Raw genomic sequence first — 23606 nt, forward strand, 5'->3', positions numbered from 1 at the left:
GAGACCCAATTTTGTCCCTTACTTTCTTTTTGCTCCTAATACACTTGTAGAAACCCTTAGGATTTTTCTTCACATTGTCTCTCAAAATGTTGGTTATGCATCTTTATCTTTGCTATATAAAGTACATTATTTGACCTGCTGAGTTTCTCCAGCATTGTTTTTACTTCAACCACGGTGTCTGCAGACTTTCGTGTTTTATTTCCTTTAGCTCTCCTGGTTTCCTTCTCAAGTTTTTTCTTACATTTTTTACACTCCACAAGTTCCTCATTTGTTCTGTTACCTCACTCTTCTTAAACAGATCACCAATATTCCTCGAAAAACCTTGGTTCCCTATGCCTTTAATCCTGAAAGGAACGTACAAACTCTACTCTCGAAATTATACTTTTGAAGGTCTTCCACTTACCTCACACATCCTTGCAGAAAATAACCTTTTCCAATCCATGCTATCTAGATCTTTTTCCATTTCCTCAAAATTGGCCTTTCTCCAGTTTAGAATCTCAACCCAAGGACCAGGTCTGTCCTTCTTCATTATTAACTTGAAACTAATGGCATTATGATTACTGGCCCCAAAGTGTTCCCCTACACATACTTCTGTCACCTGTCCTATCTGATTCCCTAAGAGGAGATCCAGTATTGCATTCTCTAGTTGGTACCTTTAAATTAATGATTTAGAAAACTTTCCTGAACACATTTGACGAACCCCAAGCCATTTAGCTCCTTTACAGCAAGGGAGTCTATGTCAAAAGTTAAAATCTCCTACTATCACAACTTTGTTTCCTGCAGCTTTTTTAAAAATCTCACTACAGATCTGATCCTCCAATTCTCACTTGACTATTGGGCGGTCAAACCGTTCCCGTTCCTCAGTTCTACCCATATAGCCTCAGTAGACGAGCCCTCTGGTCTGTCCTATCTGAGCACAGCTGTGATATTTTCCCTGATGAGCAATGCCATTTCCATCCCTCCCTCTCTATCGCATCTGAAGCAAAGGAACTCCAGAGCATTGAGCTGCCAGTCCTGCCCCTCCTGCAATTACATTTCACTAAAGGCCGCATTGTCATAATTTCACATGTCAATCCATGCCTTTCCTACAATACTCCTTGCATTGAAATAGCTGCACGTTAGAACATTTCCACCTCAATAGTGACAGCTATTTCCAGGACTGACCAAAAGTTTTCCCTTACCCAGGGACAATTTTACTAAAAAGCAGTATGACTTTTAATTTAATAAAACCTTTCAAGGCTCTACCAAAATAAATTTGACAAGACAGAAGGCCATTAAGATAGGAGGCAAAATAAATGCTTTATCAAGCATCAATAGGGAGAAATGTATGTTGGAAAGGCAGAATGTTTAAGGAGAAAATTCCCTCCTTGTCATTCTGAGTATCAGGCGCACCTGTGGGAGCCTTCCAAGATGGCTATTAACTTGAGAAGCCAATTCATTTGACCTCAGTTTGCATTGTGAATCATGTTCACACTTTTTAAAAACACATCAAAATTGCTTTTAGAGTTGCACCATAAGGCACCATCGTCTGTGCTCTGAACCTTCACAAGGCTTACATCACCTCTCACAACCTCTACTGTCATGAAGAGTGGCAGGCCAGTGGAAATACCATTTGCAAGTTCAACCTACTGATGGACACCAATCTGACTTGGAGCAACATCACCATTCTCTCTTCCTTGTTGCATCTAATCCTGAAACTTCCTGTCCAACACTTGTTGTGTACCTTCACCAAAAGTTCTACAACAATCAAAAGTGGTAGCTCATTACTACCCTCTCGAAGGCAGCAATGCCCAAATGCTGAAAAATGCAAAATAAGTTCAAGCTAAGATTATGCACTTATTACAGGATTAGATGCAGATGCAGAGTTCTGTGTTGTGTATTGACCTATGTGTTGTGTGGTTTTATGTTAAAAAGTGACAGTTTGCCTTTGAAAGCCAAGGTGAAGGTGACTGTTGAGAGTGAGAGAGAGTGGGAGACGGACTGGGCATGTACAAAAAAATGATCTAGAGATTTCTGGACTTGGATGTGGCTGGGTGTGGAAGGAGGCCCAAGCATGAGTCATTGTCTAAGAGGCAGTTTGGAATGTTGGGCATTTTAAAAGGGATGAAGATTCTGAAGGCAGCCAGAAGGATCCGGACTAAGCTTTTTTTTCTTTCTCTCTGCAAGCAACGCAAGAAGACCACTTCGAATTTTGTGCTTTCTCTCTCTCTAAAAGATCTTTTGGCTTCAGTTTACCAAACAAACTGAATTTTGTTTACGATCTTTACTTCGATTGTAATCGAAGTTTTGTGAGTCTTATGTGTTTGGTGTTTGTTTTGTGTCTTAACTTTTTTTCTGTGGGCTGGTTGGAAATATAACATATTTTTGATTACATATGTTATATTTAGGCTGGGGAATTTATTAGTTTTACACTGTTATAGAAATTTGTATATTAACCAGTGGGTATTGTTATAAAAGGAGGGGATTTTGAATTAAAGTTTGAAGGTGAAATTTTGTTAATAAAGTAACTGTTCATCTTTACCCCTGTGTGATATGCCTTCTTTGTGGTTGCTGGTTTGATCTTGTAACAGTTAGCACTACTAAAGCAAAGAGAAATAGGCAAGGCATGTAATCCAAGCATGGTAAATTAACAGGAGACTTGTATGTCTATCTCGTGTCTGCTTGAGCATCTTTAGGTACAAATGAGTCAATGCTGCCACAAGTAAATCTACAGTAACAAAAGCTGTCCTGAGGATGCTCCACTCAAAGCAAAAACCTACTGTATACTCAGGTTAGTCCTACAACCAAAGGTATTCTTTGCACTGTTTAGTCGTTGCATTCATTCAAATAATTGACTTTTATTTACTCTAAAGTAGAAAGCACTGGTTAAATGTTATTTTTAACTGCAAAAGGGGTCTACAATCTCTTCCCTGTTCTAAAGCTGCACTTACCTGAGTCGTAAAGATCGCAAGTCATCTTTAGTAATAAGTTTGAGAAAGTCAGTTAACACGTAGCCTTCCTCACAGATCTATTGAAGGAAAAAATATTTAGAGGCTGAGTAGAGCAGACAAGTACAGTAAAACACCTATTATCTGGAATTCAAGCAACCGGCAAAGAAAGCGCAGAAAATAAATAGGTAAGAAATATGGAAGTTTAAAATTGCCGCGCCTTGGCGTTAGTTTTCCAATCACACAATGTCAAGCAACTGGAAAATTCACTTATCTGGCATCTACCAATCCCCGTAGGTGCCGGATAACAGGGGTTTTACTGTAGTTTAGTTTTACTTCTGCTTTACATCTGATGTTTGTATTTTTGAATACAAACTTAAAGCCTGTATAATAACCACATACCAAATTTGGAATATTTTGCAAATTAGGCTGGAGAAGGAGGAGCAGTGCACTCGGGAGCCTTTCCCACTGCACTGTGATTTACCTGGTTAATCAGCAACCCAGCATTTTAAGGAGGGCCCCGCCTCTAGTGGTGACAATGGAGAGCAGGTTGTGCTTTCACACTCCCAGAAGGTGATTAATGAGTTAATTCAGCAAGGCTCTTTCACCCCCACCAAGTGTAAGCACCCGGTTGAATTTAACGCGCTCTGCCAGGTTGGGAAATTTCACACTGCACGATTACCAGGTATGGACCCAGTAAATTACCTGGTCCAACCCACACGTAATCAGCGGTGTGAAAGTATTTGCAAGCCCAAGTTGTGCGGAACTCTTTTTAATCAACTGCATGTCATTCTCAATTGTACCAGTAGATGGCAGAGAGGTAAAGGGATATAATAATTTCATGGGCTCACTTGTGGTGTGGTTCTATACTGTAAAAGCACAGAGAAATGCTAGAGGACCTCAGCAGGTGTTGCAGCGCTTGTAGGAGGCAAAGATGTATTAGGAGTCAGGCCCGAAATGTCAGTAATATACCTTTACAAGATTGTTTGAGTTCTCTCCAACATTTCTGTGTGTTTTTACTGCAATCTTCCATGTTTCACCTGGTTCCATTACAAGACCCAGGAAAGCATCTGATGGACAGAAGTCAGGATCTGTGGGTACAGCTATGGCTGCAACGTGTCATCTGAAGAGAGGCACTGTGATGTAGCACAAGTCACATCAGTTGCCCCATGTTGGTAGGAGTATTAGCAACATGGCAGAGCAGATCATGATGTCAGTCTGGGCCACTTTTTTGAAGCCAGCACCACCAAATCAACAACATAGCACTGAACCATGTGAGGTACATTGACTTCACTGTTAACTCATCATCAGTTCAAAAGCTGAGCACCTGAAATGCAGCAGCAGCGAAACGTGCACACCTTCTAGCAGGAGTGACCACAGGGAGAAGAACCCTGCCCTCCTGCCCAGCAGAGGGGCGATGGGGGAGCAGAGGGGACAGGAGTGACCACAGGGAGAAGAACCCTGCCCTCCTGCCCAGCGGAGAGGCAGAGGGACGGGAGAGCGGAGGGATCAGAGTGGGTGTGGAGTCTGTGCACAATGGAGCCTGTTGCAGTGAGTAAAGTCCCAAGAACTATTCCAATGAAGGGACATAAATATGAAAAGATCACTTCATTTCTCTCTCCACCGACGCTGCCCAGCATTTCCAACATTATTTTTTCTAATCGCGATCAGAGGTTCAGTTAAGAGTAATCATCTTGGGAAAAGAATTTACTTGGGCCTGACATGTTGCACCTACCCTGTCTACAGTGTCTGCATCAGCTCCTTGTTCTTGCAGCCAGCAGAGGAGTTCCTCATCCTGCGCATGGCAGGCAGGAGGCTGGCGCACTACATGAGGCAAAGGAAGGGAGAGCACAGGCATTACAGTCAGCTTATCGAACCTTCATCCCAACCCTCTGCCTATGTCAGGTCTTCACTCAGGGAGTGGTGAGGGTGTGGCACATGCTGCCAGCTGAAATGGTCTCTTTTTTTGACACAAGAAAAATTCAGCAGGTACATGGATGGGAGGGACATGTGGCAAGGCATAACAATAATTTGGCACAGACTAGATTGACCGAAGGGACAGTTTCTGTGCTGTGTGGCACAGATGTACTGAAAAGGCCCAAACAATTGGAAACTTCCCCAAAAGTGCACGCCAACCATCTTCACATCACTGGAAGCTGACAGGCACATCTGTGAACTAATCTGTATAAAACATTCATTTTAGGGAGTTCAGCATTTTGGCCAAGATTCCCATCAGATATGGAGGTCAAAGCTAAACATAGTGGGCAGCTTTCTAAGAAATATTACTTAAGTATGTAAATGTTCATTTTTAATCACTTACCTGTCGTGAGTTTGGATATGGCCTGATCTCTCTGCTCGATTGCTTGTTGAAGAAGCTTTTGATACTCTTTTTCCTGATGGACCAACTCATCCAAAAGCCTTTGGGGTCGGAGAGAGAACGTCAACTGCATGGAGACCACATTCTCTGGAATCCAGAGCAAACTGAGAAACAGACAACTGCTGACTTGTCTCGAGAAGCACAAGAATCTTGAGCAAACAAGAAGCAGGAGGCACTCAATGGGTCAGGTACAATCCATGGGTAGAAATGGTCAAAGGGCCTCAACTCAAAATGCTGACTGGCCATCTCTTTCCCTGGCTGCTGCCTGGCCCACCGTTTATAGGGCCCAACCTTTAAACCCATGGATGCTGCCTGAGTCTCTCCAGGTTCTCAACCCAGCACCTCTGCCCCACTAATCGCACCCAGGTCCCAGGAGGGCTACCCAGGTGCTGCAACTTGAAAGGGGCTGTTGTTCATTGGAGGAACTCAGAAGGCCAGTCAGCATCTGTGGAGGCAGAGTTTGGTCAGCGTTTCAGGTTGCTGCACTCTCAGTCCTGATGCAGGGACTTGACCTAATGCAGGGAGGGAGAAAGGGAATGAGTAGCTAATTCTTATCCAGAAAATAGTCATAATCTCAAGGTGACCCAGCATTCTTTACAAACAATGGACCGCATTTGCAGTCTGCAGGGACTGGCAAATTGCTATTATTTAAATCACTAAGTTCACATTTTATTTACTGGTTGAAGGATCATGTTAAATTATTGTTATTGTGGGAGAAGGGTGCCCCAAGTTATATTGTATAATTAGTTCTATCCATCTTAGCAGGCGATAAGGTCTAGGTCTACTATCAAAAGATACTGTTGTATACCCTTGGATATTGAAGTGATAACTGTGCTTTGAATGCACAACATTGTTTCTTTACCATTAGTTTGTAGATACAGAAAGTAATTAAGAAAGTCTACAAAATATAATTTATTACTAGGAGAGTTTCATACAAAAAGGAGGAAGGTTATGCATCAGCTCCATGGGGTGAGACCTTACCCAGAGAACTGTGAACAGAATTGGCCCCTTTTGAAGTAAAGATGTTTATGGCATTGGAAGCAGTGCTGACATGGTTTCCTAGACAATCAACAAATAAATTGAAAGAGTAAGTCACTGTACAGTAAAAGATTGGATCCTTTGTCAAGGAATGAGCCAAAAGAAAGCAGGGGCAAGAATAAAACACTGGGGGATGGGCAGGGGGAGGAGGAATGGGTGGATATGGGTGGGAGGAAGAAGAAAAGGTAAAATGCTGAGGTGATAGGGAGAGCTCAGAATGGAGAGGGAAGGTCGCGGGGAGCTGGAGAAAAGTTGAAAGAGTGCGAGCAAGAGAGAGTGAGAGTGCGAGCAAGAGCGTGAGAAAGAGAGAAAGAAAGAGAAAGACTAACTGTAAACTGGAGAAGTTAAAGTTAATGTCATCTGATTGGAGAGTGCCCAGACAGAATACTATGTCAGTGGGCTCAGTATGGCAGTGATGGAGACCTGTCGGTGTGGGCGCAGGGCGGGGATTGAATGGTGGCCACTGGGAGATCCCAATTATTGCAGCGGAAAGAGTTGAGGTGCTCAACGAAACAATCTCCCAGCCTGTGTCCAGTGCCTCCAATGTAGGAGGCCACCACAGGAGCACCGAACTCCTGCAGATTCACAAGTGAAATCTTGCTTCATTGGGAAGGTCTGTTTAGGGCCACAAATTGTGGTGAGGGAGGAGGTGTGGGCATGTGTAGCATTTCCTGCCATCACAGGGGTAGGTACCAAGGAGATGATTAGTGGAAAGGTTTGAGTGGGCAAGGGAGACAAAGAGGGAGCTTTCCCTGTGGAAGGCAGAGAGCAAAGGAGAGGGGAAGATGTGCCTTGTGGTGGCCATGATTGGAAAGATTGGATTAGCCTGGTTTGTAACCATGGGAGTTTAGAAAAAGAAAAGGAGACTTGCTCTTTTAAGAGCTGGAGGAATCTTGATTGGATGGGAATGTGGGAGAATCTAGTTTCAGGATCCATTGGTTAAAGAGAAATGGTGACACATTTAAGACGAAGATGAGGTGACTTTTTTTTCCTGTTGGAGGATTGTGTGTCCATAGACCACTATAACACAAAAAACAGGCCATATGGCCCCTCTAATCTGTGCTGACCATTATTCCGGTAGTCCGATTGACTTGCTCCCATTCCATTACCTTTATAATTCTCCCATCCACGATTCTATCCAATTTAGTCTTAAAACTTAAGGGTTGAGCCCACATTCACCACATCAGGTGGCAGCTCATTCCACACTCACACCACTCTCTGAGTGAAGAACTTTCCCCTAATGTTCCCCCTAAACCTTTCCCCTTTCAGCTTAAAACTATGCCCTCTTGTATTTATCTCCTTTGGAACTCTCTTCCTCGAAGGGCAGTGTAAGCAGAGACTGAATATTTCTAAGGCAGAGATAAGCAGATTTTCAATAAGCAAGAGGTGAAAGGTTATCACGAGGTGGATAGAATGCACTGCTGGACTTGAAATCAAATGAGCCATTATCTTATTGGGTGGTGGACCAGGCCAAGGACTGGACAGCTTTCTCCTGCTCCTAATTCACATGTATGAATGAAGCAACTGCCCATGGCAGACAGTTAAATTACATTTTTAAAAAGTTGTACAGCACAGAAACAGACTCTTCGACTTAACTCTTCCATTCTGACCAACTCATTCATACTCACCAAGATGCCTGCTGACCTAGTGCCTGCCAGCCTCCAGCAGAACAGCCAGTTGCTCTCTAGTCTAGTTGAAGGGTTCCAGTCTTAATTGTTGATGGCCTTTTGCCTTCCATGGATTCTGCTGACCAGCTGAGTTCCTCCAGCTCTTTGTGTGTTGCACCCATTTGCCTGCCTCTTCAACCTGTCCTGTCCATGCTCCAGTCCAACATGCCTTTTAAATGTGGCAATTGCAGTCGCCTCCATGGTTGGCAGCTTTTACCACGAGCCCACCACCGTTTGCATGGAAATACTTGCCTCTAACATCCCCTTAAATGTTTCCTCTCTCACCTTAAACCCTATTCTCCCTAGTTTCAGACTCCATTACCTTAAGACTATGTTTATCCACCCTATCCATGCAATTCATGATTTGAAGAACCTCTGATGGATCACCCCTCAACTTTCTTCATAAAACAGTACAGCACAGGGAACAGGCCCGTTTGACCACGATATCTGTGCTGAACAAGATACTAAGTTGTATTAAATTTCTGCCACTTGCATAAGATATACATCTCTCTATTTTCTGCAAACTAGTATTCATGTTTCTGGATAAAGCCTGTTAAAAAATATCATATCTGCTTCCACCACTCCCTTCCAGGCACCTGCAACTGTACCAAAAAGAAAACCTGTCCCACACATCTCTTTTTTCCTTCTCTCACGCTAAAACAGAGTACTTCAGGGTAAACAGTGCCTTCCTATTCAGACTCTCCTTGTAAGTCAAGTCTTCCAATCCTGGCAACATCCTTGTGCATCTTTTCTGCACCCTCTCCACCACCATAATTTCCCTTTTAAAGCCACTACATTTGATGGAGAATCAATACCTGTTTGTCTCCTGTTTCAAATTCCTCAGCCGCATGCTCAGAGGCTCTTGTAGATGCTGCAAGTTCTGCAATGTGGCAGAACTAAAGGTGCTTGCTCCTGAGGTTATGGGATGCTCTTTGCCTTCAGACCTTGCTCTTGGTCGGTGCACAGAATCCTCTACTCCATCTTTCTCTGCCCCTTTGCCCTCGGAAACAGGGCCAAAGTGAGAACACAGCTCTAAACAAAATTGCCTTTGTTATGTTATTATCTGGCCATTAAACAATAGCATTAAGAATTCTGGAACAGGCCCTTCAGCCCATATGTCTGTGCTGAACATGATGCCCAAGCTAAAGTAAAATCTTATACATTCCCTGCATGTTCATGTGTCCGGTTTTTAAAAAAATTATTTCATAAGAACTTGAGGACTATTTAATACTTCTTGTAAATATATACAGTATAGGATATTATTTGTGTTGATAAGAGATTGCACAGCGGTAGGACTTGGGAGAGAGAAGAATATTTAAGATGATTGTGACCAGTGCTCCGTGCATCCAGAATGATGGCTCAGCTGGCCTTTCCCTGCCCGTTAGTTGTCTGTGTTCAGAAGGCCTACAACGCCAAGTGAGTGTTGAAAGATTTCAGTTTTAACAAGGTCATAGTTCCTGTGAACTCTGAATTTCATTGTCCATCTCCTGAAGAGTAGTGAAATCATAGGGAGAGAGAGAAATTCAAAGGACTGAAGTGCAATTATTCCAAATCTATTTCTGTATGAAGCTCGTAAGTCTCAATAAGCACTAATTTAAGATATTCCTGACCTAGTGTTCAAGGGTTAAAGCATTATATACCTGGAATGAGTGTAGTCACTGCTACTTGAACTGCATGGCAGATGATGTTGTCCATTGCAAACATCCAGTGGGGCTTGATGTGGTGGTGTCGAAGAACCTTGTTAACCTAAAAGAGCAAAATAAAAGCCTGTGCAATTAACAGGGAAGGAAAACAAAAATCAGCAATTAACCTTCTAGTTTTTGTTTTTTCCATCCCCTTTTCTCCCTCATTTATTTACACCATCGATACATCTATTGATATATCCCTGATTATCCCATTCTGTCCATATCTGAGGATGATGTGTGAGCTGCCTTCAGGAGAATGAATCCGAGGAAAACATCTGGCCCAATGGAGTATCTGGCCGAGTATTAAAAATCTGTGCTGACCGACTTACCACGGTATTCTCAGATATCGTCAATATCTCATTCCAGCAGGGCATGGTACCCACCTGTTTCAAACAGGCGTCGATCATACTGGTGCCCAAGAAGAGTGTAGTAACCTGCCTTGATGACAATCGACCAGTAGCACTTACATCAAAAGTGATGAAGTGTTTTGAAAGGCTGGTGTTGAAGCAGATCAGCTCCTGTCTGAGTGATGACATGAATCCATTCCAGTTTGCCTATCAAAGTAACAGGTCTATGGCAGATACCATCTCACTGGCTCTACACAAAGCCCTGGAACACCTGGTCAGCAAAAACGCAAACATCAGGATGGTCTTTATCGACTACAGTTCAGCATTTCACACCATCACCTCCTCAAAACTGATCAGCAAACTTCAAGACCTGGGAATTAACACCTCACTGTGTAATTAAATCATAGATTTCCTCACTTCCAGACCACAATCAGTGAAGATCCACAATTTCTATCAGTACCAGAGCACCATAGGGCTACATTCTTAGCTCTAGTCGGTTTACACTATGACTGTGTGGCTTGGTACAATAGCACCATCTACAAATTTGCCAACGATACCATGGTTGTGAGTTGTACAAAGGAAGGGGACGATTCAGCATACAGAATGGAGATTGAAAACTTGGCTGAATGGTGCCCCAAAACTAAAGAACTGATTGTTGACCTTAGGAAAGGAAAAGCCAGAGGTATACAAACCAGTGGAGGAAATTAGAGGTGGAGAGGGTGAGCAAATTTGGGTTCTTGGGAGTCACTATCTCAGAGAATCTTTCCTGGATCCAACACTTCCTCAGGAGTTTGCAGAGGTTTGGGATGCCACTAGAAAAGCTGGAAAATTTCTACAGAGGGGTGTTGGAAACTGTGTTGACAGGAACAGCTGCTCCCCCTCCACCATCAGACTCCTCAACTACAAACTCAATCAGTAACTCATTTGAGGACTCTTCCTTGTGCACTTTATTGATTTTCTTTTTGTATTTCAGTTTGTTTACATTCGTTATCTATTTGCAGTTCTTTCTTTACATTTCTTATGATGCGTGCAGTTTTCTTTTCACTAAAATTTAGTGGTAATTCTGCCACTCCTGCGGAGAAAAGGGTTGCATGTGATGTCACGTATGTACTCTGACAATAAATCTGAAATCTGAATGTCAAAATTAAACGCCCATGTTCAATAAGACATTAGGCAGGTGAACCGACCCCACTTTTCACGCATGTGCCGGGCAGCCGGCCAAAATGGCGCCATCGGGGGTTTTCTTCCGACCTCGGCACCGGGCTCAGAAGCCTGCACTTTGGGACCCACATGACACTCCGGTGACGTCGGGCCCCCCAGCGTGGTTCTCAGCCAGGTCTGGGCTGGGGGTATAAGACCAGCCAGGTAGCCTGTAATAAATCAGTTTTTGCTCACTGAACTCAACCCATCTGGTTGTGCGATCCTTCAGTTAGCACTGTAGCTGCCGCTACAATTGGTGACCCTAACAGGTTCAAACGTCTTTGAACCCCACATGAACAACCCTTCAATCAACACTATAGCCATCTGGGTTCAGGAGCCGGAGATCTGGTTCAGCCACGCAGAGGCTCAGTTTCACCTCTGCCAGATTTCATTGGATTCGACCAAGTTTTACCATGTGGTCGCCGCCCTGGACCAGGCCATCGGCAAACGAGTGCTGCATCTCGTTCAGCACCCAGCAGCGGAAGATAAGTACAGGACCATCAAGTGGGTGCTCACCGGCTCCCTCGGCCTCTCCAGGTGCCAGCGTGCCGCTCGGATGCTGCGCCTTGACGCCCTGGGGGGCAGAACTCCAATCGAGCTGATGGACGAGATGCTCGCGTTCATGGGCGATCACACCAACTGCCCACTCTTTGAGCGCATCTTCCTCGACCATCTGCCTGAAGACATCCGGCCGTTACTGTCCCAGGAGAGCTTTGTCGATCCTAGGAGGGTCGCTCAAAAGGCTCAGGAGCTATGGCTCGAACGATTCTCGGAGAGCTCAGCAGTCCAGCAGGTTACGAGTCACGGGCATGACCACACCAAGCCTTCCTCTAGTGCTGCGGTGGAACACCCGGCCCCCGCAGGGGCCTCAAAGAGCATAGCCAGAAGCAAGTCATCCACTTCAGGCCTCTGCTTCTTCCACCAGCACTGGGGAGCCAAGGCTTGGACGTGTCATCAGCCCTGCTTGTTCCAAGGAAACGGGAGTTCTCCAAGGTCGACTTAGTGCGCGGGTATCACCAAATCCCGGTGCATCCCGAGGACATACCCAAAACAGCCATCATCAGCCCCTTTGGCTTGTTCGAGTTCCTACGCATGCCGTTCGGGCTCAAGAAAGCCATCCAGACTTTCCATTGCCTTATGGATACAGTGGGCAGGGATTTGAATTTCGTATTCATTTACCAGGACAACATCCTTGTCTCCAGCAGAGACCGGGCACAACACAAGTCTCATCTGTGCACCCTCTTCTCCCGACTGGCCGACTTCGGCCTAACGATCAATCCAGCCTAGTGCCAGTTCGGAAAAGAGTCCATGTAGTTCCTGGGCCATACCATCACAGCCGAAGGAGCCACACCTGCCGCTACGAAAGTCGCTTCACTCAGGGAGTTCCCATGCCTGGACAACCTCAAGGGGCTACAGGAGTTCGCAGGTATGGTCAATTTCTATAACTGCTTCATTCCAGGCGCTGCGCACATCATGCAGCCTCTCTTCGCCCTCATCGCAGCCAAAGACAACACACTCACCTGTTCTCCAGAGGTCAGCAGGGCATTCAAAGCCATGAAAGATTCCTTCGCGAAGGCTACCCTGCTCGCTTAACCACGCATCGACCTGCATATGGTGCTCTCCGTCGATGCCTCTGCCACAGATGTCGGTACCGTCCTGGAGCAGCAGGTGAACGGACAGTGGAAACCACTGGCATTCTTTAGCCGACTTCTTTGCCCGCCAGAGCGCAAGTATAGCACTTTCGATCGTGAATTGCTGGGCATGAACCTGGCGGTGCATCATTTCCGCTATTTCTTGGTTGGGAGGCCTTTCACCATTTTTACTGACCATAAACCCCTCACTCGGACGCTCGCTATGGCAAGAGATCCCTGGTCGGCCTGCCAACAGCGTCACTTCTCCTTCGTGTCAGAGTTCACCACCGAAATTCGGCACAAGGTGGGGAAAGACAACGCGGTCGCCATGCACTCTCACGATCGGCCATTTGCGCGCTGACACCCGGCCTCGAATTTGACCAGCTCTCCCGGGACCAGAAGTCTGACGAGGAGACACGGGCCTTCAGGACTGCCATCGTGGGGCTGGACCTCCAGACTCCTCACGGTAAGGGCACCATCCTGTGTGATGTCTCCATGGATACCCCGCGACCAGTGGTTCCCTAGCAGTGGCGCAGGCAAGTCTTCGACCATATCCATGACCTTTCCCACCCTTCCATCAGGTCCACAGTCCGTATGGTGGCAGAAGGTTTCATCTGGCACGGGCCTCGGAAGCAGATTGCGGACTGGGCCAGAACCTGCACCAATTGCCAGCTTTCTAAGGTGCACAAGCACACCAGAGTGCCCGTACAAGATTCCGAACACATCTGGGAACGGTTCAGCCACATACATGTGGACATCGTCGGACCCTTACCCATTTCCTGAGGTAACCATTGCCTTTTCACAGTGGTAGACTGCACCACCCGTTGGCCCGAGGCGATCCTGATGCCTCCACGGACTCCTGCTCCCAAGCGCTTTTGAATAGTGGGTTGCCCGGTTCGGCGTCCCAAACCACCTCACCAATGATCGGGGCGCCCATTTCACCTCTGCGCTCTGGGGACAGCTTGCCAACAGGCTGGAGATCAAGCTACATCACCCACAGGCCAATGGGCTAGTTGAGCGATTGCATCGCCACCTTAAGTCGCCACTTATGGCCCACCTCACCGGCCCCGACTGGGTGGACGAGCTTCCTTGGGTGCTCCTGGGCACCCACTCAACACCCAAAGAAGACCTACAGGTGTCATCAGCTGAGCTGGTCTACGGTGCACCGCTAGCCCTACCCAGTGAGTTTGTCAACGCACCTCACAACCCCCAGCTATCACCGCACGGTCTACTTCCCCGTCTCCGGACCCAGTTGGACTCCTTCACACCCCCACCGCCGCCCAGACACGGCACAAGGGCCTCTCACATCCCCAGCGAGCTGTACTCCGCAGAGTACGTTTTTATCAGGCAGGGCCGCCCACAGCTCCTCTACAAAGTCCATATGAAGGGCCATACAAAGTCATCCAGCATTCAGGATCCATTTTCACACTGTACATCGGTGGTAAGAGGGAACTGTTTACGGTGGACTGGTTAAAGCCAGCTCACCTTGACCCCACCAAACCAGTAGTTGTGGCCCAACCCAAGATGTGAGGCCGCCCCGCAAAAAAGGACATTGGTGCCAGTTCTGGTGGTGGGGGGCTGTGTGGCAGTACGCCAAATGGCTCGGCACCGGGCTCAGAAATCCGCACTTGGGGACCCACGTGACACTTGGGGACGCACGTGATGCCACGGTGACGTCGGCGTCCCCCAGCACGGTTCTCAGCCAGGTCCGGAAATCTTAGAATAATAAGACCAGCCAGGCAGCCTGCAACAGATCAGTTTTTGCTCACTGAACTCAACCCGTCTGGTTGTGCGATCCTTCAGTTAGCAGTGTAGCCGCTGCTACATGACAGTGATTACTGATGATACTCAAGTCATCACACCCTATGTCTGTGAACTGAATCTATCTGTGATATCAGTGCAACTACAAACCATTATGGGCTCTCTTCAAACTCAGCTGTGCTCAGCTGAAGGGGACATTTCATGGAGATGACTTAAGACTCATTTAGGAGGCTGTAACTCTGCATGACTTCATGCAGAGCGTTTCATGTTCAGAGTTCGCTGGCCACTTGACCCTGGTTAACTTTAAGAGGTGTGGAAATTTTCATTAAGGTATAAGGCTAACACCTACTAACAGTCCACACTGGTAGTATGTTCATACAATCTTGGTTCCTAATCATCGCACCATTAAAACATTCAGGCTGTGTTTGAAAAGAGGTTTGAATCCCTTGCCAAAATATGATTGTCTGTCAGCTTCCAGTCCCTTGTCACTTTTCCATTCAGAACATAACCCAATGGTATAAAGCAGGCTGGAACATTCGAAGAGCTTCTTGGTTAGCCTCCTTGCCAATTCCCTTTTAAGCAACAAGTTTTTCATGACTTTCTCCCATCCATCATATCAGAGAAATATTTTTTAAATTTTACATTCCCTGAAGATTATTTCCATTTTATCTAACAGCCTTGGCTTATTTTTTAATGCTCAAATAATCTTCGAAAACAAAGTCTAAAGGTCTGCTAGAAATGATTAATGTTGAATCACAAAACGGCTTAGGAATACGTCTAAACAGAGGGAGCCCATTTACTCTAACACTTCCTTCCTACTCTAGTTCATCCTGGAGCTATTTATTCTCAGTTCACATCCTTGCTTTTCCATTTTATTTGGAATTCAGTGCTCAACCCTTCAGAATTTTTACTGGCAATTATCTCTTTGTCTCTGACCTCTCTGTTTATCTGTTTAATAATATTAAAAAGGATACTGAAAACTTTTTAAAAGTGCATTTAAAAAAAGAGATGAGGGTAGATATACAACCAAAAGAAAATGATGCTGGAAAAATTGTAATGGGAGAGAAGGAGATGGCAGAGGAACCATTGAATATTTTGCATTACTTTTCACAGTAGAAGACATGAGTAGAAAACCTGACTTTCAAGGGTGTCAGGGAAGAGAGGCGAGTGCAGTCACAATCACCAGTGAGAAGGTGCTAGGTCTAAGGGTAGATAAGTCTAAGGGATGCACCCTGGGTTCTGAAAGAAGTAGCTATAAAGATTGTGGAGCCATTAGTAATAATCTTCCAAGAATCAATAGATTCTGGCATGGTTCCAGAACATTGGAAAATTGCAAAGGTCACTCCGCTATTTAAAAAGGCAGGGAGGCAGCAGATGGGAAATTATAGTCCAGTTACCCTAACTTTAGTGATTAGGAAGTTGTTGGAGTCGATTGTCAAGGATAAGGTGATGAAGTACCTGGAGGTCACTGAAACGTCAAAGTCAGCTTGGTTTCCTTAAAGGAAAATCTTGCCTAGCAAACCTACTGCAAGTTTTTGAGGAAACGACAAGCAGGCTATACAAAGGACATTCAATGGATATTGTATATTTGGACTTAAAGAGGCCTTTGACAAGGTTCTGCTTGTGATCCCATGATCCTTGCAGCTGCATGGTCCCCTGTCTGTTCCTGCAGTGAACCAGAGTGAATGAAGAGGCTGCTTAGGAGAATGTATTTCATTTCAACTTCCATGTTCAATGTTGTAAAATATGTGGTCATGCACATATGTAGAAGGAATAAAATGGTAGACTATTATTTGGATGGGGAGAAAATTCAAAATGTGGAGGTGAAAAGGGACTGGAGTCCTCATGCAGGATGCCTTAAAGGTTAACCTCCGGGTTGAGTCGGTGGTGAAGAAGGCATTCTTATCTCAAGGAATAAGGTAGAAGAGCAGGAATGTGATGTTGAGGCTTTTTAAGGCACTGACGAGGCCTCACTTGAGTATGGGGTACAGTTTTGGGCTCCTTATTTATGAAAGGATGTGCTGGCATTGGAGAGGATTCAGAGAAAATTCACAAGAAAGATTCCTGTGGCAAAGTTGTTTCCCATGGTAGAGTCAAGGACAACTTCCAGATTGAAGGGCACCCATTTAAAACAGAGATGTGGAGAAATTTCTTTTGCAGGAGAGTGGTGAACCTTTGGAATTTGCTACCGCGGGGGGTCTGTGGAGACCAGGTCGTTGAGTTTTTGAGGCAGAGATTGATGTGTATCTGAACAGTCAGGGTATCAAAGATTATCAGAAGGCAGGGGAGTGGAGCTGGGTGGGATAATGGATCAGCTCACGATGGAATGAAGGAGACTTGACAGGCTGCTCTTATATCTTAAGATCTTACCTCACATCTCACATTGTCAGTTCTTAATAAGTTCTAATTATCTGTTCCATTGTCTCCCTTAGTTTCATTATTCATGGTCAGATTTCTTTACTTGACTTTGCATCTCACTTCTGCATCTGGCTCACATGGTTTAGTTACCATCACCAGCCCCAGCCCCCCAACCGCCTCAAACAGTTTTGTAGCCAAGTCTGAACATCATCTATCACAATCTTGACCTGAAACTTATTTGAGAAATAATTCACTCAAGGATCAAAACCAGAATTAATTTCTGCAAGATTTTTTTGTTCTCAATGCATTTACACATCAAACCCAAAAGGTGCACCCAATCTCAGCTCTTAACCCTCATCATTACGTGGGCAACTAGATCACTTCTCAATTTCAGCTGAACCGGCACAGGGTACCAGAATGGGAGGGAATCCCCCACAACCCTTCCAAGAAAAAGTCTGGGAGATGACTCTACAGGGAAGGTGACCTTGGCAGCAGCACAGTGAGGTGCTGGGAGACCACACCAGGCTACGAGCTGCTAGAGACTGCTTCAATGAAAACCAGGTATCCGGAACCGGGCTTCATGAGGGCGTCGATGGTGAGAAGCAGCCCTGAGCGTCTTGAGTCTTAGTAGCTTCCTGATCGCATTAGAGGTTTGGATCTAGAAGCTTCAGTTCACTGCAGGAACAGACAGGGGGCACAGGAGGCAAATCTATGGGCCCTCTGCATCTCTGAAGGGACTCCTCTTATTGGTGGGGTCGCTCAGCTCGTGGCACCTCTTTGTGTGCCTTTATGGCAAAAAAAATTCACACCTTTTGTGCATTTGTTACATGACAACAATAACAGAATCGAGGCTCAGTTCAGCGCAAAACACTTCCTTGCGTCACTGCATGAAACATATTTCCAATCGTCTCAGAACAGACCAGTACATCTCTTTCTGTTTGCATTTTTCTACTGTCCAAAAACTCACCGCATCCTGAAAACCAAACAAAACCAACTGAAACTGGTTGATGGAGATGCTATCAAAATCCAAGTCCAGTTTGATTTTGGAGATGGTGTTGGCCATCACTCTCCGCTCTGGGAAATGGATGAAATCCCGCAGGATGCAAATGATCTGCCCAAGGTGATCAACTGACAGCTTAAGCTCTTTGTGACCCTACAAAATGAAACAATCAAAGTTCAATTTAGAAAACTGGTGGGGAATGACGAGAAAATTTGAGCGAAGAACATTTAAAAATGAGTAAAGAAAAAGGAATCCCGTGCTGCCTGTAAGGAGTTTGTACGTTCTCCCCGTGTCTGCGTGGGTTTTCTCTGGGGCTCCGGTTTCCTCCCACCTTTCAAAATGTATCAGGTCCAGGGGTGTAAGTTATTTGGGTTTAAATTAAGTGGCACGGACTCATGGGCTGAAATGGCCTGTTACAATGCTGTACTTCTAAAAAATATATATTGATTTGAAACATGCAGAGCATCTGATTGGTCATGTTGACAATTGTTTAGGAATACAGTATAATTTAGTGAAGCTATAACAATAAGAATGAAGTCATGGAGTCATTAATTTCATACTGCCAAATAACGTAGGTTGAACCGGGCAATTTAGTGGGTCATCTGGCAATGTGAATGATCCCAACTGGGCAGGGGGGTAAAAATCATCCGGGCTCTGATACTTGATAGAGGGGGTTGTATCAGAGCCTGGCCGAGTTGACTCGGCTGCAGTGTCAATGGCCAACCCGCTCAAACGGGTATCATTGGTGGCATTAGTGCCTGCGTGCGTGCATCAGTCTGGTAGTTTTAATTTCAGTGTAGTTATATTTCACAGGGCGGCCGGCGGGGCTGTCAGCACGCAGCCGGCGGGGATGTTGTGGCTTTAAATCATCTCAGGATTACTTATAATACCTAATACAATGTAATGCTATATAAATTATTTTTAAAGTCTATTGTTTAGGGAATAATGACAAGCTGGTCTGTGGGTTTGTCCCATGTTTGAACAGTCTGAAGCCGATTGTAGTAGATTTTCCCATAACCTTTTATATATTGTGCACATTTGTGCTTTAATCCCACTACGATTTCACTGCCCTGTGAGAACGAAATACGCCATTCAGGATGTCACCACTAGAGGTTGGGCCCCCCTTAGATCCACGATATCCACATGAACCAGGTAATTCATAGTCCGGTGTGAACGGCTCACCTGGTACTGCAACACAGGTCCTTTACTGGCCTATTTATTGGGCTGTCAGTGTGAAAGGGGCAGTCGTCTAACACAGACTGGCCCTTCAGCCCTCCATACCCATGCTTGACTGCTTTGGCCATCTACACTGATGCCTTCAGGATGTTAAGACACAGGTTCTTTTCTTCAGAGAACTGGAGAGATTTAACCCGCACTGATCCATGTTCACATCCTCAATGAAGTACATTCGGCCAGAAACCACTGATTTTACACAGGGTGAGTTGAGTGGGAAATGTGCACTGCTGATGCAGCTTTGGGTATTCTCTTGAAAATGATGGCAGGCACCTTCTTGGGAAAGAGCAGAGGAAGTGCTTACTCAATGCAGTCATCTGAAAGCCAGAATAGTGCTTCAATCTATTAGTACTCGTGAGGAGCTCCAGAATTCACATGAAAAACAAATTCTGACAAGTTGCTTTAATTGGGATGATAATTCTCAGTGCTCATTGCAAAAAAAAAAGTTAAATTAACAAAAATATTTAATTCAATCATATTTTGTGATTACGCAGGAACCTATTCCACCTCCCAGAGCAATCCCATTCCCTTTGCTTATTTCTCTCCTATATCCATTCCAATTCTTCTATCACTTGCTTGCCCTTAATTTACCAACCAATATCTCTTTGAAATGTGGGAATGCACCAGAGCATCCTGGAGATATCCAGAGATACAGAGAGGTCATTCAAACTCCACCCTCGAGCAGGATCCAAGAGGGGGCACTGGAGATACGAAGTAGTAGCATCATGAGATGACTTTGCGCTACACGACAAAAGTGCTCTATACATAACAAAACAGTCAACAAAATTACTGAGCTGCAAGGAGTGTGAGCATTTGTGCTCAGTACTTACCTGTTGCGGACTCTCCATCAAATTGGAAATAACCTGATCCTGGTCTGCATTCAAAATTTTGTAGAGGATAGATCTGCATTTGCTGTCGTTCTTTAGCAGGAACAGGCTTGTTATTATCTCATCAGAGGAAACAGGACTGCTCCGATCTTCCACGGATGAACCCTCACTGGGAATACTGTAACATTGAAAGTCATTCAGGTTAGTGAACAAGTTCCACATTTTGGGAACATTAAGACTGAGTGCCATTATCTGATTGTGATTAATGAGGCAGCCATCAATGCTGAATCCCACCCTTCAAAACATACCAGGGTTGTAGGTCAATTGGATTCGATTGGGCTGCATGGGCTCGTGGGCTAAAAGGGCCTGTTACTGTACTTTAAAAAATAGCCAAAAACAAAACCATTGGGGAAACCATTCAACATCACATTGTGTATGGGGTCCTAGAAGAGAAGAGAGAGATTTGAGAAGTGACTTCCAGAACTCAAGAGTCAAAGGCTGAAAGCACCTATATGTTGGAAGAGGAACAGGCCAGGCTTAGCGAGAGCGTGGTTTGGTGTTGGGTGGACAAAAGATTTTAAGAGCTTGGAGGGCACGATGAAGAACTCCTGTGCTAACCACAACAGCAGTGTGAGTATAAGACAGCTTTAATAAACTAATATGTACACTAAGAAGTCTTGTCTCTCTGCAAGACAAACCTGGAAGGCTAGACTGTAGCTCTGGACTGCTTGCAAGGTCACCGGGATGACCCCTGGTGTCCTAGTGGAGTAATTACATATCACCACACTCATGTGCCAGTCACATTGAGCACAAGGAAAAGGAACACAAGAAGAATGTAGAATGGCCTCTCAAATCTGCTGCAATCTGCTGGGGAAAGTGTAACATTACAATGATATGCAAGACTTATTATCAGGTTACAAATCAAAACTGTAGGATTCTTGAAGAATAACGGGTCATAACAGAACAGGTATAATTTGCTTTTGCTTTTTACCTCCGTAAAGAAGACTCCAAAACCCTGATGTGATTGTCCGACTTTTTCTTGAAGAATGCATCGTGCTTTGTGTCAAAGTCTGGTGATGTGGAGCCATGGTCACTGCCGCTGCTGCCCCTGTTCTCACTCTGACCCAAAATGGGAAGAGAGATGCTTCGACTGGATTCTAGACAGCAAAGGAGAGAAAGACAAAATACTCAGCCAGTTAACATTTCCTTTAAACATTTTTTTAAGATTGTCTACTTTGCAGCTTACTTAAGTTGGTGCAGGGGTCGAAACATCTGGTTCCCAGGCACTCAGCTTGCTACATTGGACCGCACTTAATTTTGGGACCATTAATATTAATTAACCAGAATTACAAGCAACAAGCTTTACACCCAATACTGGAGTCTTCTCCCATTCCATAGATGTTCTGTCTCACAATCTCAAGGGAGTTCTGCTTTTGTTGATTCTGTCTGTCCTCCCCTTACTGTGAATTGTCTTATTTAATCCTGTTACTCCCTTCAGTGACTGGGTCAGGATCTGTGACTATTTTCAAGGCTCACCGGTTAGCTTGAAGGAAATTTTATTCTTCTTGCCCCCATTAGTCTTCCTGAGGAAGGGGTCTTGCAACAGCTCCTCAGCTGTGGCTCGCTTAGAGGGATCAGCTTCAAAGCAGTGAAGAATGAAGGACTTTGCATCTGTTGGCATAGATTCTGGGATTTCAGGATGGATTTTAAACATTCCGACCTGTTGAAGAAGCCCATCTTAGCTGAACAGCAAAACTTCAAAACAGGACAAGCTTTGAAGGAAAGTGCTTTATTCAGGGATAATGATTCGCACCATCTATATTACATGGGATGGAGAAATGGGAATGTCAAAAATATAGAAAAGCTAGTAGAATCTAAATCATCTCTGATTTCTTGTTATTTATTCTTTGGCAATATTCCCATTATTTATGACTAAGTTATGCCCATATTCCCTGTCTATATGAAGCCGCATGAAGTCCACCACCATTGAGCCCCTGATCATCTGAGCCCAGATGCCGTGGGTAGGACACGTCATCAGAATGGACGACCACTGTATGCCTCACCAGCTGCTCTATAGTGAACTGAAGGCCAGAAGGAGACCTCAAGGTTGTCCATGCAAGCACTATAAAGATGCTGTGAAGGAAACCCTACACTACTGTGGCATCCTGCCAAGAGAACTAGAAGCTGCGGCTGCTGACAGGTTCCACTGGTGAATCCTGTATGGTGAAGCCTACATCAGTTTAAAAGACAGGCGCTGTCAACAACTGGTGGAAGGCCTTGAACTGCGTCGCAAAGCAGCAGCCACAGTTATTACAACAACAGACTTCCAGTGCCTCCAACGTGCTGGACGTTGCGCTTCCAGACTGGGACTGCAAAGTTACCTTAGTGTCCACAGATAAACTGCTCAACAATGTATCTTCTTTGTACCGAAGGACGACCAATAATATGAAGGCTTTAGAGAGGAATTCTTGTATAGAAAAACTCATTTTTTGATTGTTCAGAAATCCCAGTGGATTGACTGGGGGATCTGGACCATGGATCTGATATGAGGTCAAGGTCAAAAACACCAGGGGTGAACTGGGTAGGTTTGTGATTGGAGTTGAAATTTACAGGCTGAAAATCACAAGGTCCATTCCCCATTCTCTTTAAATACATTTGGTTCATTAAAAATGTGTTCGCCTGCTATGTACCATATTTAAAAAAGTGAAGTAAAAAGCATCTTGGGCTATTTAGAATAACATTCAATGATCTGAAGAATCTTCAAATCCAGCACCAAAGTGCTGAGCTTCCAGGTTATTAGAGTGGGACTGTGTGATCCTTTAGAAAAAGGGTCCACATTCTAATGGCAAACACAGACACAAAAGCAATCTTACCTTAAACATAGTGACTTGAGGCTCCCCTAATTCATAGAAGGGAGGTTTACCAGTTGCCATTTCAATGACAGTACAACCTAGAGACCATATATCTGCTGGGGCACCATAACCTCGGGGGCCCTTGTCCAGGATCTCAGGAGCCGTGTATTGTAACGTGCCTAAATGGTTTGAATTAGGCAAAGAAACACATTTACAAAAAGGTTCTACAGCCATCAACACACAAATTCAAGCCCTCATCCTTCCTGATGCATTCATCCCAAGGTACAATCGCTAAGGGTTTTTTTTATGTTTCCAGTTTCTTGGAGACTTTACCAAGTGCCTGGATTAAGCTCAAGTCAGCACAGTACTGCCAAATGTATTTACCCAAAGTGCTCCGGTAATTCTGCCACATGCCAGAAAAGAGCAGAATTATTTATCCACTTCTTCAAGACGAATTTGGATGCAGCAATGGCTTAGTGGCTTCGTGATAGCGCTGCTGCACTTGGCTCCGGCAACCCGGTATAAATCTTTACATGTCTGCATGGGGTTTGCATTTCATATTTGTAACCTTGATTGTTTCTCTGAGGTCTTCTTGTTTCCTCCCACATCCCAAAGATATACTCAACTGTAAATTATTCTTAGTGTAGATTGGTGGCAAGAGAATCAAGTTGGTATGGAAGAGCATACAAGGGCAAAGGTTGTA

The 23606-nt window shown here is 44.8% G+C and overlaps 1 protein-coding gene across 2 annotated transcripts in view; it reads right to left on the reverse strand.

Annotated features, from left to right (window-relative positions):
* LOC138738843 (mitogen-activated protein kinase kinase kinase 15-like) overlaps positions 1–23606 on the reverse strand; it is a 128571-nt gene that overhangs the window by 8651 nt on the left and 96314 nt on the right. The window contains exons 18-27 of one of the 2 annotated variants that reach the window (XM_069889922.1): positions 22925–23082; positions 21588–21771; positions 21043–21208; positions 20055–20229; positions 17959–18144; positions 9650–9755; positions 8825–9041; positions 5248–5345; positions 4663–4751; positions 2931–3007 (exon numbers count right to left, since the gene is read on the reverse strand). In XM_069889922.1, coding sequence (XP_069746023.1) covers positions 2931–3007; positions 4663–4751; positions 5248–5345; positions 8825–9041; positions 9650–9755; positions 17959–18144; positions 20055–20229; positions 21043–21208; positions 21588–21771; positions 22925–23082 — 1456 coding nt within the window. Of the gene's footprint in view, positions 1–2930; positions 3008–4662; positions 4752–5247; positions 5346–8824; positions 9042–9649; positions 9756–17958; positions 18145–20054; positions 20230–21042; positions 21209–21587; positions 21772–22924; positions 23083–23606 lie in introns of those variants that run through there. The other variant, XM_069889923.1, reaches the window with a different exon arrangement.

The sequence above is a fragment of the Narcine bancroftii genome, chromosome 7, assembly GCF_036971445.1.
Source record: "Narcine bancroftii isolate sNarBan1 chromosome 7, sNarBan1.hap1, whole genome shotgun sequence".
NCBI lineage: Eukaryota > Metazoa > Chordata > Chondrichthyes > Torpediniformes > Narcinidae > Narcine > Narcine bancroftii.